The 16,420-nt window shown below is 51.3% G+C and overlaps 1 protein-coding gene across 1 annotated transcript in view; it reads right to left on the bottom strand.

Annotated features, from left to right (window-relative positions):
• Positions 1 to 4,965: 4,965 nt before the first annotated feature.
• EPHB2 (EPH receptor B2) overlaps positions 4,966 to 16,420 on the bottom strand; it is a gene marked incomplete at its 5' end in the record, with an annotated part of 47,400 nt that continues 35,945 nt past the window's right edge. The window contains 4 exons of the mRNA XM_010134905.1: positions 4,966 to 5,276; positions 8,227 to 8,382; positions 9,065 to 9,258; positions 13,113 to 13,262. Coding sequence (XP_010133207.1) covers positions 5,168 to 5,276; positions 8,227 to 8,382; positions 9,065 to 9,258; positions 13,113 to 13,262 — 609 coding nt within the window. The remainder of the gene's footprint in view (positions 5,277 to 8,226; positions 8,383 to 9,064; positions 9,259 to 13,112; positions 13,263 to 16,420) is intronic.

Consider the following 16,420-nt stretch of genomic DNA (forward strand, 5'->3'; position numbering starts at 1 on the left):
GCAGGTCCCTGCTGTTGGGGCTGGCCAACAGTCCCTCGGCAGTAGATCTTCCCAGCCAGAGCCTCATGCAGATGTAGCGCTGCTCTCCTCCCCGCCTCGTGCAGGGCGCTCTTTTATTTGCTTCCCTGCACATGGACCTCACCTTGCTCACCTTGGTGCACCCTGGTCCAGCGACGCTACCGAGATGACTCTGCCATATCATGACAGCCGTGGAGCTGTGGGACGGACTCTACATTGGAATCGCAGCACTCCCCATACTGCATCACCAGCAAACACTGTGACAACCAGACCGGCCCAGGCCGTGTGGAAGCCCCGTGTGTGGACTGCTGCCACCGAAAGCTGCTGCAAACCACACATCTCCCCGAAGTTTATGGAAGATGATTCTGAGATTTTACTGGGGAGGGGGGAAGGTAATTTGGGCAGGGGGTGTGCAGTTCACAGCGCCCTGTTCCTGTGTCCCCACAGGAAGGAAGGGTGAGTAATTCCTCATCTTACAAGTTTGGTTTCCTTCCACCTGGCTTGTCCCTGTGCTGTTAATTCCAGATAAAGGGCTGGGAGAACGCTTGAAAATGACCCACTAACTATATTTTAATGTTTTACTTTCCACCCATGCTTTGCTTTCTCCACTCTGCCCCATGATGCTCTCCATGATCTCACTGGCCAACAAACCTAGTGTTTGCACCCTGGCATCCTGTGCAGCTCTGCTACAGGCTGCCATCACCAGCCACCGGTGACTCTTGGCAGTGGGAAGCTGGAGGAGAAGTGTAGCTCTGGAAGGTAGCTTGGAAGGTGGAGGGGAAATGTGAAAATTGCAACGAGCTGCCTGAAGACCTCATTGTGAAAATACTTGTTCTGTATTCACACGTGCACGACAGTGTTTCACAGTGTCAGTGCTAGCAAGTGACTTCTCCCGTGTTCCATGTTCTCCCTGTGAAGTTGGGTTGTGCCATTAGACTCCTATTTCATAGCAGAACATTGGACACCCATGAAATAAATACGTTTAAGTCACTTCAGTGACTCTGCCCTCCACTGGAGCGTGCCTCAGAGGCATTTACAACCTAAGGACTTCACAGGAACTTGGTTCCTCATGCTCCCGAGAGAGCTGGAGGGATGCAGCAAATTGCAGATTTCTGTGGATCGTTTCTATTTTAGGTCCTGTTCTCCATCAGTCCTACACCGTCAAATACAGACCTGGTGTAAACAGATGGGAATGTCTTACTTTTAGTACCGACACCACGTGATTTTTGGTCACAAGAAGAGACAAGGACGTGCTTTCTCTGCCCTGCAGAATGCTGCCGTGGCTTTGGTGAGCTGTGGCACTGAGGCCGGTATGGCCCCATCTTCACAGTGGGCTGGGTCTGGTAGGTAGATGTGTGTAACGCAGTGAGGAGATTCGATTAAGACAAAACATCTCTGGATGAAGAAGACCTGAAGTGCCCTTCCAAGCCTTATCCAATAATGACTGACTCTGAAGGGATGCTGCCTGGTCATTGCTCCTCCTTAGTGTCTGCAGGAATGTAAGGGATGGCAGAGGACAGTCAAGAATTGTCTGGGAAGGACAACGGAAGAGCATCATGTGCTCCTTCCACATGGCTGCCCCACAGGAACCTGCTGGTGAGTTTTCTCGACAGCTCTTTGCAAAGCTGCCTTGTACATGAAGTAGCCAGTTGGCTGTGGCTAGACAACTTGGCACAGCACCACGCTTCCCTCAGCCTGGTCTGCCACCAAACAGCTTCAGACATGCCTTTGGGGAAGACTGACAACTGTTCCTTGTTAAAACACAGCAGCCACAATACAGGATGGAGACACCCCACGGGAGCAGCTCTCACTGCTGCTCCGCACTGCCACAGGACAGGGCGGACGGACAGCTGCTTGTTTCTCCGTGTGCCCTCTGCAAGCACTTTGTGTGGGTTAGTGGACACCATCGATTTTTGCACGCTGAGTCCGTTCCATGACCAGGAGCAGAGCTTTTCAAAAGTAGATGTGTTAAAAGCATCCCTTTGCCAGACACACGAGCTAAACAGAATCACAGGTTCATCTGGTTGGAAGAGACCTTTGAGATCATCGAATCCAACCATTCCCCCAGCACTGCCAGGGTCCTAAAACCTGTCCCTCAGCACCACCTCAACATGTCTGTGAAACCCCTCCAGGGATGGGGACTCCACCAGCCCGCTGGGCAGCCTGTTCCAAGGCTTCACAACCCTCTCTGTACAGAAGTTCTTCCTGATACCCAACCTGAACCTCCCCTGGTGCAACTTGAGGCCATTTCCTCTCATCCTGTCACTTGTCACATGGGAGAAGAGACCAACCCCCACCTCACCACAACCTCCTGTCAGAGAGTTGTCAGAGCCAGAAGGTCTCCCCTGAGCCTCCTCCAGGCTAAACATCTCCAGGTCCCTCACCCGCTCCTTGTCTCTAGACCCTGCCCCAGCTCTGTTGCCTTTCTCTGAACTCGCTCCAGCCCCTCAATGTCCTTCTTGGAGTGAGGGACCCAAAACTTGACATAGTATTCAAGGTGTGGCCTCAAGTGCCGAGTTCAAGCACCATCTCTTTCAACATGCCCGTAAACCCCTCACCCCCCGCTCTACATCACATCCCGGAAGAGAAGCAGGACACGGCACTGCTGTCAGAGGGGAGGCACTGGGGACACCGAGCACAGGCCATGTCCCTGCATACCCAGGATGCACCTGTTGGTGCATGTTCACAGGGCTACAGATGCACTTTTGAAAGCAAGGACAGGGAAATACTGCACAAATGAAAATACAACCCCGCAGCAGGGATTTCAGGTGACAGGGGCTGGAGGGAAAGCTCCTCCAGGCAAGGCCCCGGCTGCTGAAGCTGTGCCCCAAAGCCTGGGACGGCGCAAGAGTGAAGCAGGGCAGTAACTCTCACTTGTAGGGAAGGGCCTGTGGCCACTTGCAAGTGTTTCATCGTCAGATCTGGCCTGAAAGCGGAAAATGCTAAATATGTTATAAATGGCCTCATATTTTACAAGCAGCCTGGAGAGATGATGTCTGGTCACAGAGGTCTAGACAAGCTTGGGACACACAGCAGACACATGTCCTCTTGGATTCAGCTGCTGGAAAATACTGCAAACCAGCTGCTAGTGAACACGCCTTCAACAGCCCAAGCTGCTGAAAACGAGTGGAGGACCCTGCGGACAACACGCAATGGCAGACAAGGGCTTGTAAACACAAGTTATGCTGGCCACGGCCAGGAGACGCGTGGAAATACGCCACGCGTGGCCAGCAGAAGGTGGATGGCTGAAGGCATGCCTGAAAGGATACGAGGTGGTGCTGAGCGGGGATAACAAGCCCAATCCCCCCTGTGCTTGGGTGGTGGTTTTTACACATATCAAAAACCTGGACAGTAACTCAAGAATTTATTTCAGGTATTTATAAATCCACTGATTGACCATTCAGCTTCAACCACAACATTCTGCCTCTGGAAATCGGGCTACGACATCATCAGAGCTTTTGCCTTTGCTGTCCCAGGCTCTCCTCAAAGCCACTGTCTGAGCCTGAAGCTGCCTGAGAGCCCCCAGCTCACTGTCTAACGGAAGGGCTGGCTCCCCGAAGGGCACGGAGCACATCACAGCGTTCACTGTAGTGAACCATCCACAACACAGCAGCTGCCACAACTCAGGTCCTGAGGAACCACACGCCGCGAGCTCCTCTCAGAGGACCGGGCTTACCCTGCCTTTCTGCGGTACCCGAACCCACCTGACACCTTTCTAAGCCAGACGTTTCCAAAGGGCTCTGACAGCCAGCTGTGGAGTCATCACCCCCGCCACAGCCCAGATGCCCTCCCTTGTCTTGCCCTCCCACCCCTGCAAAAAATTACACAAACCACAAACTCTCTGCGAAGCTGCTCACCCCTGCACCAGCAACCCTGAATTGAGCAGGTGGTCATTTCATCTTGGAGAGCAACTGGAAACCCAACAGGCAGAAACATCTGTCGGGCCACGACAAACTGCAAACAAACGAACAAGCAAACGGGAGGAAATGTGCATATAAAAATTTTTTTCTCCTGCCATATTGTCAATAAGCTGCATTTTTTCCTTCCACAGGGAAGGGATTTAAGTTCTTGAGTGATATGATGCTTGGAGATGTCATTTCTTTTTCATTAAAAAAACCCCCAACCAATCAAAAAATTCCAACCCCCAACTCACAAACTGGTGTTAACAAAACAAGGGGAAAGGACAAATCTCCCAACAATGACAACTGAAAAATAAAGGTACACATCAGCATTTGTAATCAAAAACTACTACATACTGTACTTGGGAAGTCTTCCGGGAAAAGATCATTGGCATCTAGTGAGGACATCACTAAAAGTCTTGGGCATATGATATGTATGAGACAATGATGCCACTGGAGGGTGGATGGACGGACCCTTAGGAAATGGTCACTCATGAAACTGTTCCATGACAAGAGAAAATAAGAGATGTAAAAAGGATTGGTTTTCCCCATCCCCACCCTCCCCAGCATTACAGATTCCTTCTCATTTGTCGGAAACAGCCTCTTCTAGTCTCAGTTTATTTGTTTGTTTGTTTTTTTTTAAAAAAAAGTCTTCAGCTTTTGAAGAAATCCACCGATTTCAGAGATGCACTTGGTTCCACAGCACCAAAGAGCTTCAGCTCTCTCTCCCCTTCGATTTGCCAGCAGGGGCTTTTGGGAAGGGCTGCTGGCTGCAGGACATTCCCAGAGCCGCCTCCCGCGTGGGAAAGGGAAGTGCTTCTTGTGACCTTGCTTTGCATTCACCTTCTTGAAAAAGTCTCATTGCTCCAGAGGTGGCTGGACCCAGCTGCAGCAGCCTTGTGCAAGAGGAAATAGATGAAGCTGCTCTTTTCTTTTCCTTTGGAGACTCCCATTGGTCTTGGAGCCCTTTTCAAGAATACAATTGCTTTATTATTATTTAAAAATATTTCAGAGTGTTTCTTTTTTCAAAATAGTTGTCTTTTTTTTGTTCCCTTTTTCCATTGCTTAAATTCTAGAAGCTCTTGGTGACTTCTCATTATTGATGACAGGGCGTTTCTTCCTGTTGCCGTGGTCCTCAGAGCAGCTGCCTGTCTCTGGTCCATGCAGAACACTCAAGAACTGGAGCTCGGACATACAGGGGCAAAGGGGAGCAGGGCCTCAAGGAAGAGGAGTAGGAGGACACATATTTATCAAACCTCCACAGACTGAATTTGGTTCATCTGTGCTCTCATCACCTGGATACTGTTCAGAATTTTCTTCTGGTGTCCTGCTAAAGTGACCCCGACTCGCAGAATGTCCCTTTGGGAGGAAAAGAAACAAACACCACATAAATACCAGAAGACATTTTCTCCCGGCAGAACAAGCCCGTGCAGGAGCATCCCCCCACAGTGAGGTGGGAGCTGAAGTCTCTACAGATTTACTCCATAAAGGCAACAAACACATGCAAACCTGCTGGAACCTCTGATCCTTCTCTTTGACTCTTCCTGGCTTGTTCTCCCCATCTTTCCATTTGCTGCCTACCTGCAGCACCCCCAGAGTACTGGAACCTCAGCAGAGAGAGTGAAACCAAATATCACAGGCTCCGCTCGCTGCTTAGACGTGGATTTGCTTCGGGTTTTCCGCCCTCGTGTCGTTTTGATTCTTTCTTTGCGTGTGTGGATTCTCTCCCTCATTTTGTGACACAGTGACCTATTTTTCCCCATGCCTGGAGACATGAACAGGATGTGCCACATCCTCACCAGTGCGACTCTCACTCCCCCTGTGCAGACGATGGCTGTTCTCACTACTGTTGCTTTGATCTGATGAGGCCATGAAGTGATAAACTTTTGCGACTTACCATCTTTGCTAAATCACAGCAATCTAATTTTCGCATTGCTTCTATTTTTGATAGACATGAAGCATCTGGGAAAAACAGAGGTCATGCCAAGAGCATGAGTGTGACTCTGGTCCTACCTGTGATCACTCCAGCTGAGTTTGCTTCTCACCTCCCTCGGTGGATACATCTCAGTCATGAGCTCCCCCGACCAGGGAACGGATGGCATTCATGACACATGACCCACACTGGCCTCTAAAGACTTTCAGTTGCCCTTTCTGCTTCCTTGAGTGTTCGGAACAGACTTTAGGAAGCGTGGGAAACCCTTGCCTGGTTTAGAGTAGAAGTCAATGGGCAAAGAAGCGCAAACAGGAGCTCCAAGGGAAGGTGGAAAAAACTCCTCTGGGATGAGTAGTACATGAGCCTGTATGTTTGCTTTCGAGCTTGTCTCTGTGCAAAGAGGAGCGTGAAGAGGCCAGCTGGGCATGGGGCTACGCCACATTCTGGCTAGTGCTAACTGACTGGAGCCCACCTCCGCAGCATGTTTCTGTGCATGTCCTCTGAGATCGGAGTGATAGAACATCCAAGCCACAGCTCTGCTGTCGCTCACGCTCCTGCTCAGCAAAGCAACTGGGAACCTATGAACACGCTACCCAACGTAGCCAGCACCCAGGATGGTGTCCTTCGCAGTGACTGCTTTTCTTCTGCAAGGGCTTTCCACTCCCTCCTCTGCCCCAGCCAAACGTGCTGAGGGGGGAATTTTTCTCCTTGGATAAGTCTAACACTTTGACTTTTGCTTTTGTTCTGTTTGGGAACAAAGCCCAAAGTCTTCACCCATGTCTGTAAGCCAGAATGAGACTGTGGCCCTGCACAGTCCAGTGCTTCCTAAGCTTCCTGCCCTGGACATACACCCTTTGGTGGCTCAGATGTCCCAGCCTGCAGACAAGCCAGTGAGAAACTTCTCAAGTAGGTCAGTGTGAAACCATGTGGAGTTGGTGAACTGAATCAGTCTTCAGCAAACATTTACACTTGGCTGGCCAAGCAAATTCGAAGAAAACAGTGTCTCGTGGCAATTCAGCTCCACTTACAGGATTATCTACTTCTGCAAAGACCAGCGAACACCAGAAGGTGATTTCAAGTAAAGTTGCAGGATGATTTCCCAAGGAGAAAGGACTTGGCGTGTCCTTCTCCCTATTATCATGTCCACGGAAGCAGGTGAGAAATGTGGAAGGGAGGGACATGAGCTGGGGATACCCTTGTGATTGTGACAAAGGCACTGGGAGAGGACATGGAAGATACTGTGAGGGACATGGTAAAGAACTGGGAGAACTGGCGTTTAAGGACACTGCACATGTCAGATTGGACTGTTTGCAGAACTGTTCACAGTGATATCGACTGCAAACAGCACAACCTGGGCAAGGCTGGATTCTGGTGCAGGTGTGATGTCCTGGTTTGGTCAAAGTTCTTCTTCCCCACCCTTCAGATTTTACGGACCCTCCTTCTGTTGCGCGAACACAGCCTATAGCATGTCAACATCATCCTCAGGGCCTTGGGGTGGTACCACAGATAAAGCGAAACAGTCAGAACTGCCACGTGAATTTCCTGGCAGCAAATAAGACCAAAAAGCCAGAAAAGGTCAGTTTGGCTCTTTGCGCGATCAGATTCTGGCTCATTGGTGGATTTAAAGTCTGGAATTAGGCACCAAATCCCCAAACCTCCCTGGTTACGAGGCACAGAGACATCGTAGCGCTTACAGATGGCTTTAACGCTTGGCGCTTTCTCAGGCAGGGTTTCTCCAGCTAACTGCAACAACCACAAATCTTTCACCAGAGGCGTCAAAGCCCCAAAGAGCCTCAAGTGATTTCAGAAACCACCACAAATGGATTTCAGCTGCCTGCTTACGCTGAAGAATTTGCTAAAGTTTTGACACTGGGGGATGTTTTTAGTGGATGCGGGACAATTCAGAACAAACTTGAAACCATCTGGACTTTCAAAGGCCTTTCTTGGGCAGAAATTTGTTGCAGTGTGCTGCTTTCCATCGCCAACACGCCACGCATCCAGGAGGACTGCAGAGTCTAGAAGTGCTCTGAGTGGCTGGAGAATTGTCTGGTGCCGGCCTGAAATCTCCATTTGTTCCATGCTGGGGTTTTGGAAAGCCTTTGAGGGGGGTTCGTTTTCACCATGAGGACATGTAGAGTGATAGCGTGGAAATGAATTCTGCAGATACAGAGTGGCAGACGCCCAGTCTGGAGACAAGACAGAGCCTGCAGAACAGAGCAGTTCTGCAGAAACTGCATAGACTAGAAGCAAGTCCACAAAGCAACAAATTCCATAAAACTATATCATGCAAAATAAAAACTAATTCAACAGCGACTGATTGTTGTCAAACCACGGAGACTTATCCTTTGCTTTGGGGCTAGAAGCCTGAGCACTTACTCTACAGTCATCTGAGATACTACGTCAAAGGTGGTGAAGCCAGCACTGGCAAAGCTCTCCTTGTACTGGCTCATCTTGATGGCATCCAGCCATTCATCCACAGTGTTGAAGCTGGTATAATCTGGGATTGTGCGGTCAAGTAGCGGGAGGTTCATCCTGAAACACAGAAATGGGGAGTGAGGAGGACAAACGGTAGCAAGCGCATGTATTTCTGCATCCTCTGTCAGCTGGAGGGACCTGGACCCGCACCGTTCACCTTGTTAGGAAGCAGCACCCAGAAAGCACTCTGTTCAGCGGAGGGAAGGATTGGGTAGAGCATCAGAGAAATCTTTCTGGATCAGTTCATACAGGAGAGGCAGCAGCCATCAAAGACGATGGGATGCAGCTCTATAATCTTGGCTGCACAAGAGGAGAAAGTAGATTCTTATGATGGGGACAGCGCCTCCCCCAAGTTGGTGTACCCTTACCCATGTCAGGTAAACATTGTAGTGCCTGATGAGGCTTTATTTTCATCCACCACGTGTAAGATTGGACGACCAAAGCAACCATGCCCACCCAGGAATCACGTGCACATGCAACCAAGATGCTTCTCTAACTGTGCAGAACACACTGTCCAACTCAAGGAGCTGTGTTCACCAGATCTAACCTGTCCAGGGAGAGGGACCAGAGTGACCTTGACATTTTCCATGTCCTTCCTATAAAAGACCAAACACCACAGGCCAGGCTACCTCTAAAACAGTTGTCTTAGAGAGATGCAAGGATGGTGCCCCCCAGGACACAAAGGACAGCAGATCTGCACACAGATGCCGAAGGACAAGAGAAAGACAGAGACACGTACCCAGAGGAGAGAGGTGCCATGGCTTTCAGGCTGTTTGGATTTCGGATCATTTTATCTAAGGTGTTGACAATTTGCCCAAATTTGGGTCTGTGGTTTCGGTCCTTCTGCCAGCAGTCAAGCATTAGCTGGTGCAGGGCATTAGGACAATCCATAGGTGGTGGCAGCCGATAGTCCTGCTCGATCGCATTTATCACCTGCAGGAGAAAAACAAAGAGACTGTGTAGTTGCAACAGAATTTATTTAATTCATAACACCCCTTTTCTTGGACCCTGAAGGTGACTGGTGTGGCCATACCATAGCAGGGCTGCTCTGCTGCTGATCATCTCAGCCACCACCACCCACTACTCTCTAACTCCCAGCCCTCCACATGGCATGTCGTCCTGTGAGGTGACACCAGCCTTGCTCAGCTGACACGCAGCCTTGCTGACTCCTCGTGATGAGCCATGCCCATGAGTCTCCTAAATGGGGAAAGAGAGCACTGCTTGGGCAAGGACAGGTGAGCCCACAGCTCCAGGCACCAGAAAGGTGAGTCAGAGAGAAGGCTTCATGTTTTCGTACAGGCACAGACCACAACACAACAGCTCACTGGGAGGAGAACATCCCCATTCAGTGACAGGTCTGCTTGTGCGTTACAGATGTGGGGAACTCGCTGCCCCTGTGTTCTCCTTCCTTCAGCGGTGCTTTCTACTCCTGTCAACAGCTCAGCCCTTCCAGGCAACAGGGTCATGCCATGGGACAGGGCTGGGTGTGCTGAGCCAGCAGTAGGAGCTGGATCTCCCCACAGTCCTGTGCACAGCCAGGAGGAAACACTCAGTGAGGAGGACCGAGACCTTGGTCAGCAGAGCCAGACACCGGAGAAGCTTGCTACAGCAGGCAGAGAAAGGGTGCCAAAGCCATGCTGCAGCTGTGTGGGCCAACGTAAGAAAGCTTTGGTCTGTTTGGTCTCTCCTTACTGGAACACACGAACTGGGAAAATGTCTGGTCTTGCAATGTCCGATGAAAATGCACATGCAGAAGGATCTTCTTCAAGGGGAACCCCATATCCCTGCCTGCACCTGTAGCCCTCCATCATCTCCTGGCTAGTCAAGGAGGATAGAGATGCACAGCTTCTTCCATGGGCACATGGTCTTCTGCCAGAAGCATGTGACAGACAGGTTTCTCCTACCATCTTATGCATCCTATGGTCAAACACACAGGACGGGCACTGAAAGGCAAGCAGGAGCTGTAGACACTAGAAACAAACTTGTGCATGGCAACACAAACCAGAATTGAGGATTAAAACCAGAATGAGGATAAGTGAAATCAGGGGCGGCATCTTGAAATGACCAACCCCCCACAGGGATGCTAAAACAGGGGAGGGAGATTGACAGAACCTCCCTCAGGGATCCAGAGGAAGGACATCGATGTCTCTGGCTGTTCTCACCATGTGATCAGGGTTGCCATAGTTTTGTGCAGCCGAGGACAGAAATGTGCCTGGCGGGCTCCCCAGGGCTGTACCACCCTCCCGGGGAAGGATGAGCCATGGCCATGCAGCAGCACAGCGAACACGCTGTGGAGCAGGAAGGTTACAGAGAGAAAACTGAGGGTGCTGCAGCTGGGACTGGGAGAGCAGCAAGGAAGGGTGGGTAGAGAGGAGATACTGGAGATGCCATGGCAGTAGAAGGCTGCTGCTCCAGGGGAGGGGAAGTGGCAGATCCATGCCAAGCAATCCAGGGTGTGAGGTGGGGCATCTGGCAGGATTTAAGAAGGATTGTGGCTTCAGGCAGAGAATAGATTGGGCTCCAAAAACTGATGTGTGTGGCCAAGGTGCTGGGCAGGCTGACTCGAGACAGACGGGGGCTGTCACTGCTGCTGCCAAAAGGTGCCAGATGGAAGCAGTCCTCCCTGGCCCCCTGGCTGGACATCACGGTGCTCCACTGGGCCTGTGAAGGTTGACCTGAGGCACGGCTGGTGTGGTTTGTGCAGCTCCTGGCTTCTGTTCAGGGATTCTCCAAGAGGCACAAGCTGTCCCCTCTCCCAGCTCTCTGGATGGCAGATCCATTTGAGATAGAAGGGAAGGGAAAGTGGGGGTGAGCAGGGCTGGGGAAGGTCATCATGCCATCATCAAGCACTTGCCTCCGCCATGGACTGACAGTTTCCCGACAAGCCATCCGCCTCGCCGCCATCAGGCACATCCCGCGAGAGGGCACAGGCTGCTCGCTCTGTCTCCTCACCAGCCTCCCCAGGCACTCACACCCCGGGGTCAGGAGGCTAATCTGCAGCAAATATCTGCCACGTGCTCATTCGAAGGAAGGACCAGCTGCAATTAAGTGGTGACAGCTTCTGGGGCGCAATGTCCTCTGGCAAAAGAAGGGGAAGAGGAGGCTGGGGACAGGCGCCAGGCAGCTGGCTGCGCTGAGGAGACAGGCACGGGCTCTGCCGTCCCCGCCAGCTCAACTGGTGCTGCTGCAGCACAGGGGCTGCGGCAGGAGAAACCATCGAAGGAAGAGGTCCAGAGGAGAAGGATGAAGGAGGGGAACAGCAGAGGGCTGCGTGTACAGAGGGGTGCTGAGGAAGAGCAGTGACACTTGGCTGTAGGAAATGCTGTAGGAAATGCAGGTGATAATGGAGCTTCAATGGGAAGGGAATTGTCCTTTTTGAGAACGACATACTGCTCACTCCCTTCCCTTTGGCTCCAACGATTGATGCAAAGACTTTTCTGGTAGCAAGGGGCCCGGGCAAGGCCAAGAACAGCCAAAGGTGCTAAGGTATCATGTATCTGCTCCAGATGTTGGGGACTCACTTGAATAAATTCCCCACCAGGCACCAAGGAGGAAATTATCTCACTCTGGAGACACCTGATGTGGCACAGATGGAGTTACATTGACTTGAAAAAGGTCGATTTGCCATCGGGGTGGGAGGAACTGCAGGAGTCAGGTGGGAGGTTGGCTCTTGCTCTCTCCCTTTAAGGCAGGGTTTTTTCAGGAGCCCACAGGATGATGGAGGTGGAGGTGGTAGTCTGAAGGCTTCCGAAGGACTGCCCAGAGGCAGCTCTGAAACAAGCTGGAAGCCAGGCAGATGCTGTAACATGCAGGCTTGCAAGACCCAGGCTTGCAGCAGAAGGGGAGGACAAGCCGCCTGTGCACCCAGGGTCTACCCTGGACCTCAGTGAAGACCGCACGAAGGAGGGCAGCTCTGCCGAGAGACAGTGTTACCTAGGAGCCCCACACAAAGGGGTCTCCTGGACACACACATACAGGTGTAACACTCTGCACGGCTCTCATTTCCACTGGATGGGCAGGTTTTGACCACCCAGCTGGAGAATGGCCACCCAGGGAGAACGGCATCGCTATGGTGGAGGCATGGACTGCAGCCACATGTTATCCTTGCATGGAGGCAAGGTCTCACGGAAACTGCTTTGGTCTCAGAGAGCAAGGAGTGCTCGTAACAGTTCCACCTGAATTAGAGAAGAGTCGTAAAGTATTTAAAATTAAGTGTGTTCTGAAATACTTTGTGGTTTTGGCTTCTAGCTCAGTATAAGTGGTTTGGCTTCTGACACATCACAGTCCAAGCTTGGAAACTTAATGACCATCTAGTGGAAGATGTCCTTGACCACGGCAGGGAGGCTAGACTAGATGATCTGTAAAGGTCCCTTCCAACCCAAACCATTCTGTGACTCTCTAACAGATTTCTGCCAAATGCCCATGGTCTCCTGCAGATGAAGATCTGCCTGTTGCTCCAGGGGTCACTGGCAGCACTTCATTTTCCACCCACCTGCTCCCTCTCCTCCTGGACATCTCTCTGCCACCAATGAGGGTGCTCACGTCAGCCCCATCCTACTGCACTGGGTGTCGTACCGTCCCTAACCTCTGCCACAGCAGCACAACGGGACCAGAACAAAAGACAAAGCTATCTCCATTACTTCTTCCAAAGGTGTTGACCTTGGATACATCTCACATGACAGAGAAGGCTCTGGACATGCCACAGGCTGGGTCTAGCTGTAGCCATGCTTTGGTCTTGCAATGCTCCCAATTTCAGTAGTTCTGCTCCTTGTTTCTTAACAACTCACATCTTGATTGGTCATATCCCAGTAAGGTCGCTCGCCATACGACATCACCTCCCACATGACTATTCCGTAGCTCCACACATCACTGGCCGATGTGAATTTTCGGTACTGAATTGCTTCAGGTGCTGTCCACCGTATCGGGATCTTCCCACCCTGAAAAAAAAGATAAGATGGTAAAGAGGAAGAGCAAGAGTAACTGAAAAAGATGAATGTCCAGAATATTTGCCTCCAATAGGCTGGTAAAATCCTAGAAGAAAAGACCACAGGACTACACCCCGCGCTGCATCAGGATGGTTGTGACTTGTCTAGCCAAGCCTAGGAAACCTTCAAGGAAGAGGATTCCCCCTGCCCCGTTTGTCTGGTGACCTGTCCCAGGGCTGCAGGACCCTTCTGGGGTAGAAGCTTTTCCTAATATTCGTCTTGAACCCCTCAAGCCACGGTTTTGTCTGTTGCCCGTTATTACACCATCCGGTACCACTGTGAAGAGTTTGGCTCTGTCTTCTTCATAACTGCCCTTCGAGTGCTGCGGGCAGGTTACTTAGAGGCGTCCCCTCAGCCTCCTCTTCATCACATTAAACAAGCCCAGCTCCTTTCACCCGCTTACTGCTACAGAAATCTTTGGCATGACAAAACGCCCGCTGTGCTAGGAGGATCTTCTACAGGAAAATGATGGCCACAAATGTAGAAGAATCCGAAGTGAGCACCTCTGGATCTCCCTCCACACCTAGCTATCTCCAGAGCCCAATAAAAGCAGTTCGAACACCATCTTTTTCAGCTTTCTACACCTGCAGACTCTTACGTCAGTGATACACCAGTCTCTTGACTTGGAGCCTTGTGTCAGTCTCTTTCTTGATAGTTACGTGATCCAGCAGGTTTTGATCCTGCCCGTTTCTGCAGCCAGAAGTGGAGTGAATGTCTTTGTTAGTATGGCACGCTTGGCCACTGGTGGGAAATGGGATGGACTGGGTGGGCACTGGGGTCTCTGTGTCCTGCTGGCAACAGCAGCTCTGGAGAAACCAGAGCACTCTCCACTCCCACACAGGGGTTATGATGTAAGGGGGGAGCACAGCATGGCCCCACAGGGATTGCAACGCGCTGCTTAAGCCCTTGCCACCTCCTGATTCTCCACCAAGGTCTTTGGACTTATGCCATTCACAACTCAAGGCACCTTCTGAAGGGAAAATTGTCCCCTGTGCTGAAAAATAAGCAAATTGTCTGTGTTTTGTGGCCGTGAGGAGATTAGGAAACACTTTACTCTGTCAATGAAACCATGTCTTACCAGGAGTCTCCTTGGACTTAACAGGACACAGATCCTGTACATGTCAGAACAGTGAAAAAAGTATAACGTTCCTTAATCTCCTCCCAGCCACAAACCTCAGACAAAGTATTTTCTTTTCCCCAAAAGGGGGAGACCAAGTATTCCCCACCAAAACACGATGCCCCCTCCCTCCATCAGGCATCCTCTGAGCAGAGCTCCTGACAAGCAGTGGGTTTAAAAAAGAAGTCCTGCAGTAGAAACAATGGACTGGCTGCACTTGGAGGATCCTTGTGGGAACTTTCAGTGAGACCTCCCACTTCTCCGGTGATCTGACCTGGAGCTCCACCACCCTGGTGGAGCAGATTTTCCTAAGGTCCAGGAGGAACCTCCCAAGCCATAGCTCGAGGGTGTTGCCCATCCATGGACACAAGGTCTGTGGGATAATTCTAGTAAGAAGCACTCGTGCATCGTGAGACGTTTGAGGATGGTGCATTTTGAGGAGGAAGAAACTATGAGTGCTGGTACTCTGTTACAGTGGGTGCCCATATTCTGTCGTTACAGATAATAAACATCCTGCTGCAGCCCCACGGTTCAAGAAGAACAAATGAGAGATGACAGACAGAAAAGCTACGGGCACGGACGCAGGAGCAGAAAAGAGCAGCAAACACCAGAAGTTCCCACGTATTTAGTTTAACAAAGGGAAGGTTAATTGGAGGTTAGGATCATTTGTGAAAAATAAGTGTGGCCAGTGTTTTTAAAAGCCGCAGGATGACTGTGGAAGATGGAATGTTGAGGTTTGAAGATGCACAAGTCCAGATGAGAATAAAAGCACACGGTTTTAGGTGTTGGTTAGGTACTCAACTGCTGTTACAGTCCACTAAGAGCTACACCAGACATCACAGAACCACAAAACCACAGAATCTGGGTTGGAAAAGCCCTTTGAGCCCCTCGAGTCCCCCCGTTCCCCAGCACCGCCAGGTCCCCCCTGCCCCCTGTCCCTCAGCAGCACCTCCACACGGCTGGGAAACCCCTCCAGGGATGGGGACTCCACCACTGCCCTGGGCAGCCGGGGACACGCCGGCACAACCCCAACGGGACAGAAACGGCTCCTCAGGGACAACCTCAACCTCCCCTGGGGCAACTGGAGGCTGTTCTCTTGTCCTATTACTTGTTACCTGGGAGAGGAGACCAACCCCCAACTCGCTACAACCTCTCATCATTGGCAGCTTCGAAAGACTGGGGAGAACTGAGTTCCTACAGATCATGCCCCAGCTCTATCAACGTGCAGTTCCAAGAAGCTCTGCCACAGGCATTGCCCCCAGGCGTTGATCCCGCAGCGTCTCTGGAGAGCGATGCCACCTGCCTTCGCAGACAACGGCATTTGTGAGAACTCCTGCCTGCAGTCTCACCGAACAACACCACAGTCTGCAGCCTCAGACAGGCCACGAGTCCTCGGTGGCACCTGTGTCACTGGCACCGTGGTGTTCCTGGGAAGCTATCACATGATCATGAAGCCATTTCTGGGAATTTTTCTCTGTAGGTCAGACAGACTCCTGGGAAGGTCAGTATCCAGTACTGCAGGCCTTCACCCAGCACATGCCCACACTTCAGTCTGTTGTTCCTGGGGCTGAGCCCATGACATGACATGAAAAAGGATCATGGCTTCCTGGACAGCAGGGCAGCACGATTGGACAGTGAAGGTAAGAACACCCCAGACTTGCTGCCCTGGCAACTAATCTGTTAGGGCAGGACCTTGGAGGACCCCCAGCTGGGCCACACTGGCCGGGTGTAACACATCATCCCAACTAAGGGCTTTGTCAGGGTCGTGTACGTGGTTGCAGATGTTTGGAAGAAGGCTCAGTTATCCACAGGAATGACTATGGGGCTCATCAACTGGATGGCCAACTGGACAGGACCTGGCAAGAGAAAATCCTCCTTGGTTCATTCCATTGCTCTTTCCCATCTGGCACCTTATTTCCATTGTCGACACCCCGAGAAAGTGCTCCCCATGTCAAGGGGGCAAATTTCCCCATTCCCCTCTCCTTCCCTCCCC

This window comes from Buceros rhinoceros, unplaced genomic scaffold, assembly GCF_000710305.1.
Source record: "Buceros rhinoceros silvestris isolate BGI_N320 unplaced genomic scaffold, ASM71030v1 scaffold1044, whole genome shotgun sequence".
NCBI lineage: Eukaryota > Metazoa > Chordata > Aves > Bucerotiformes > Bucerotidae > Buceros > Buceros rhinoceros.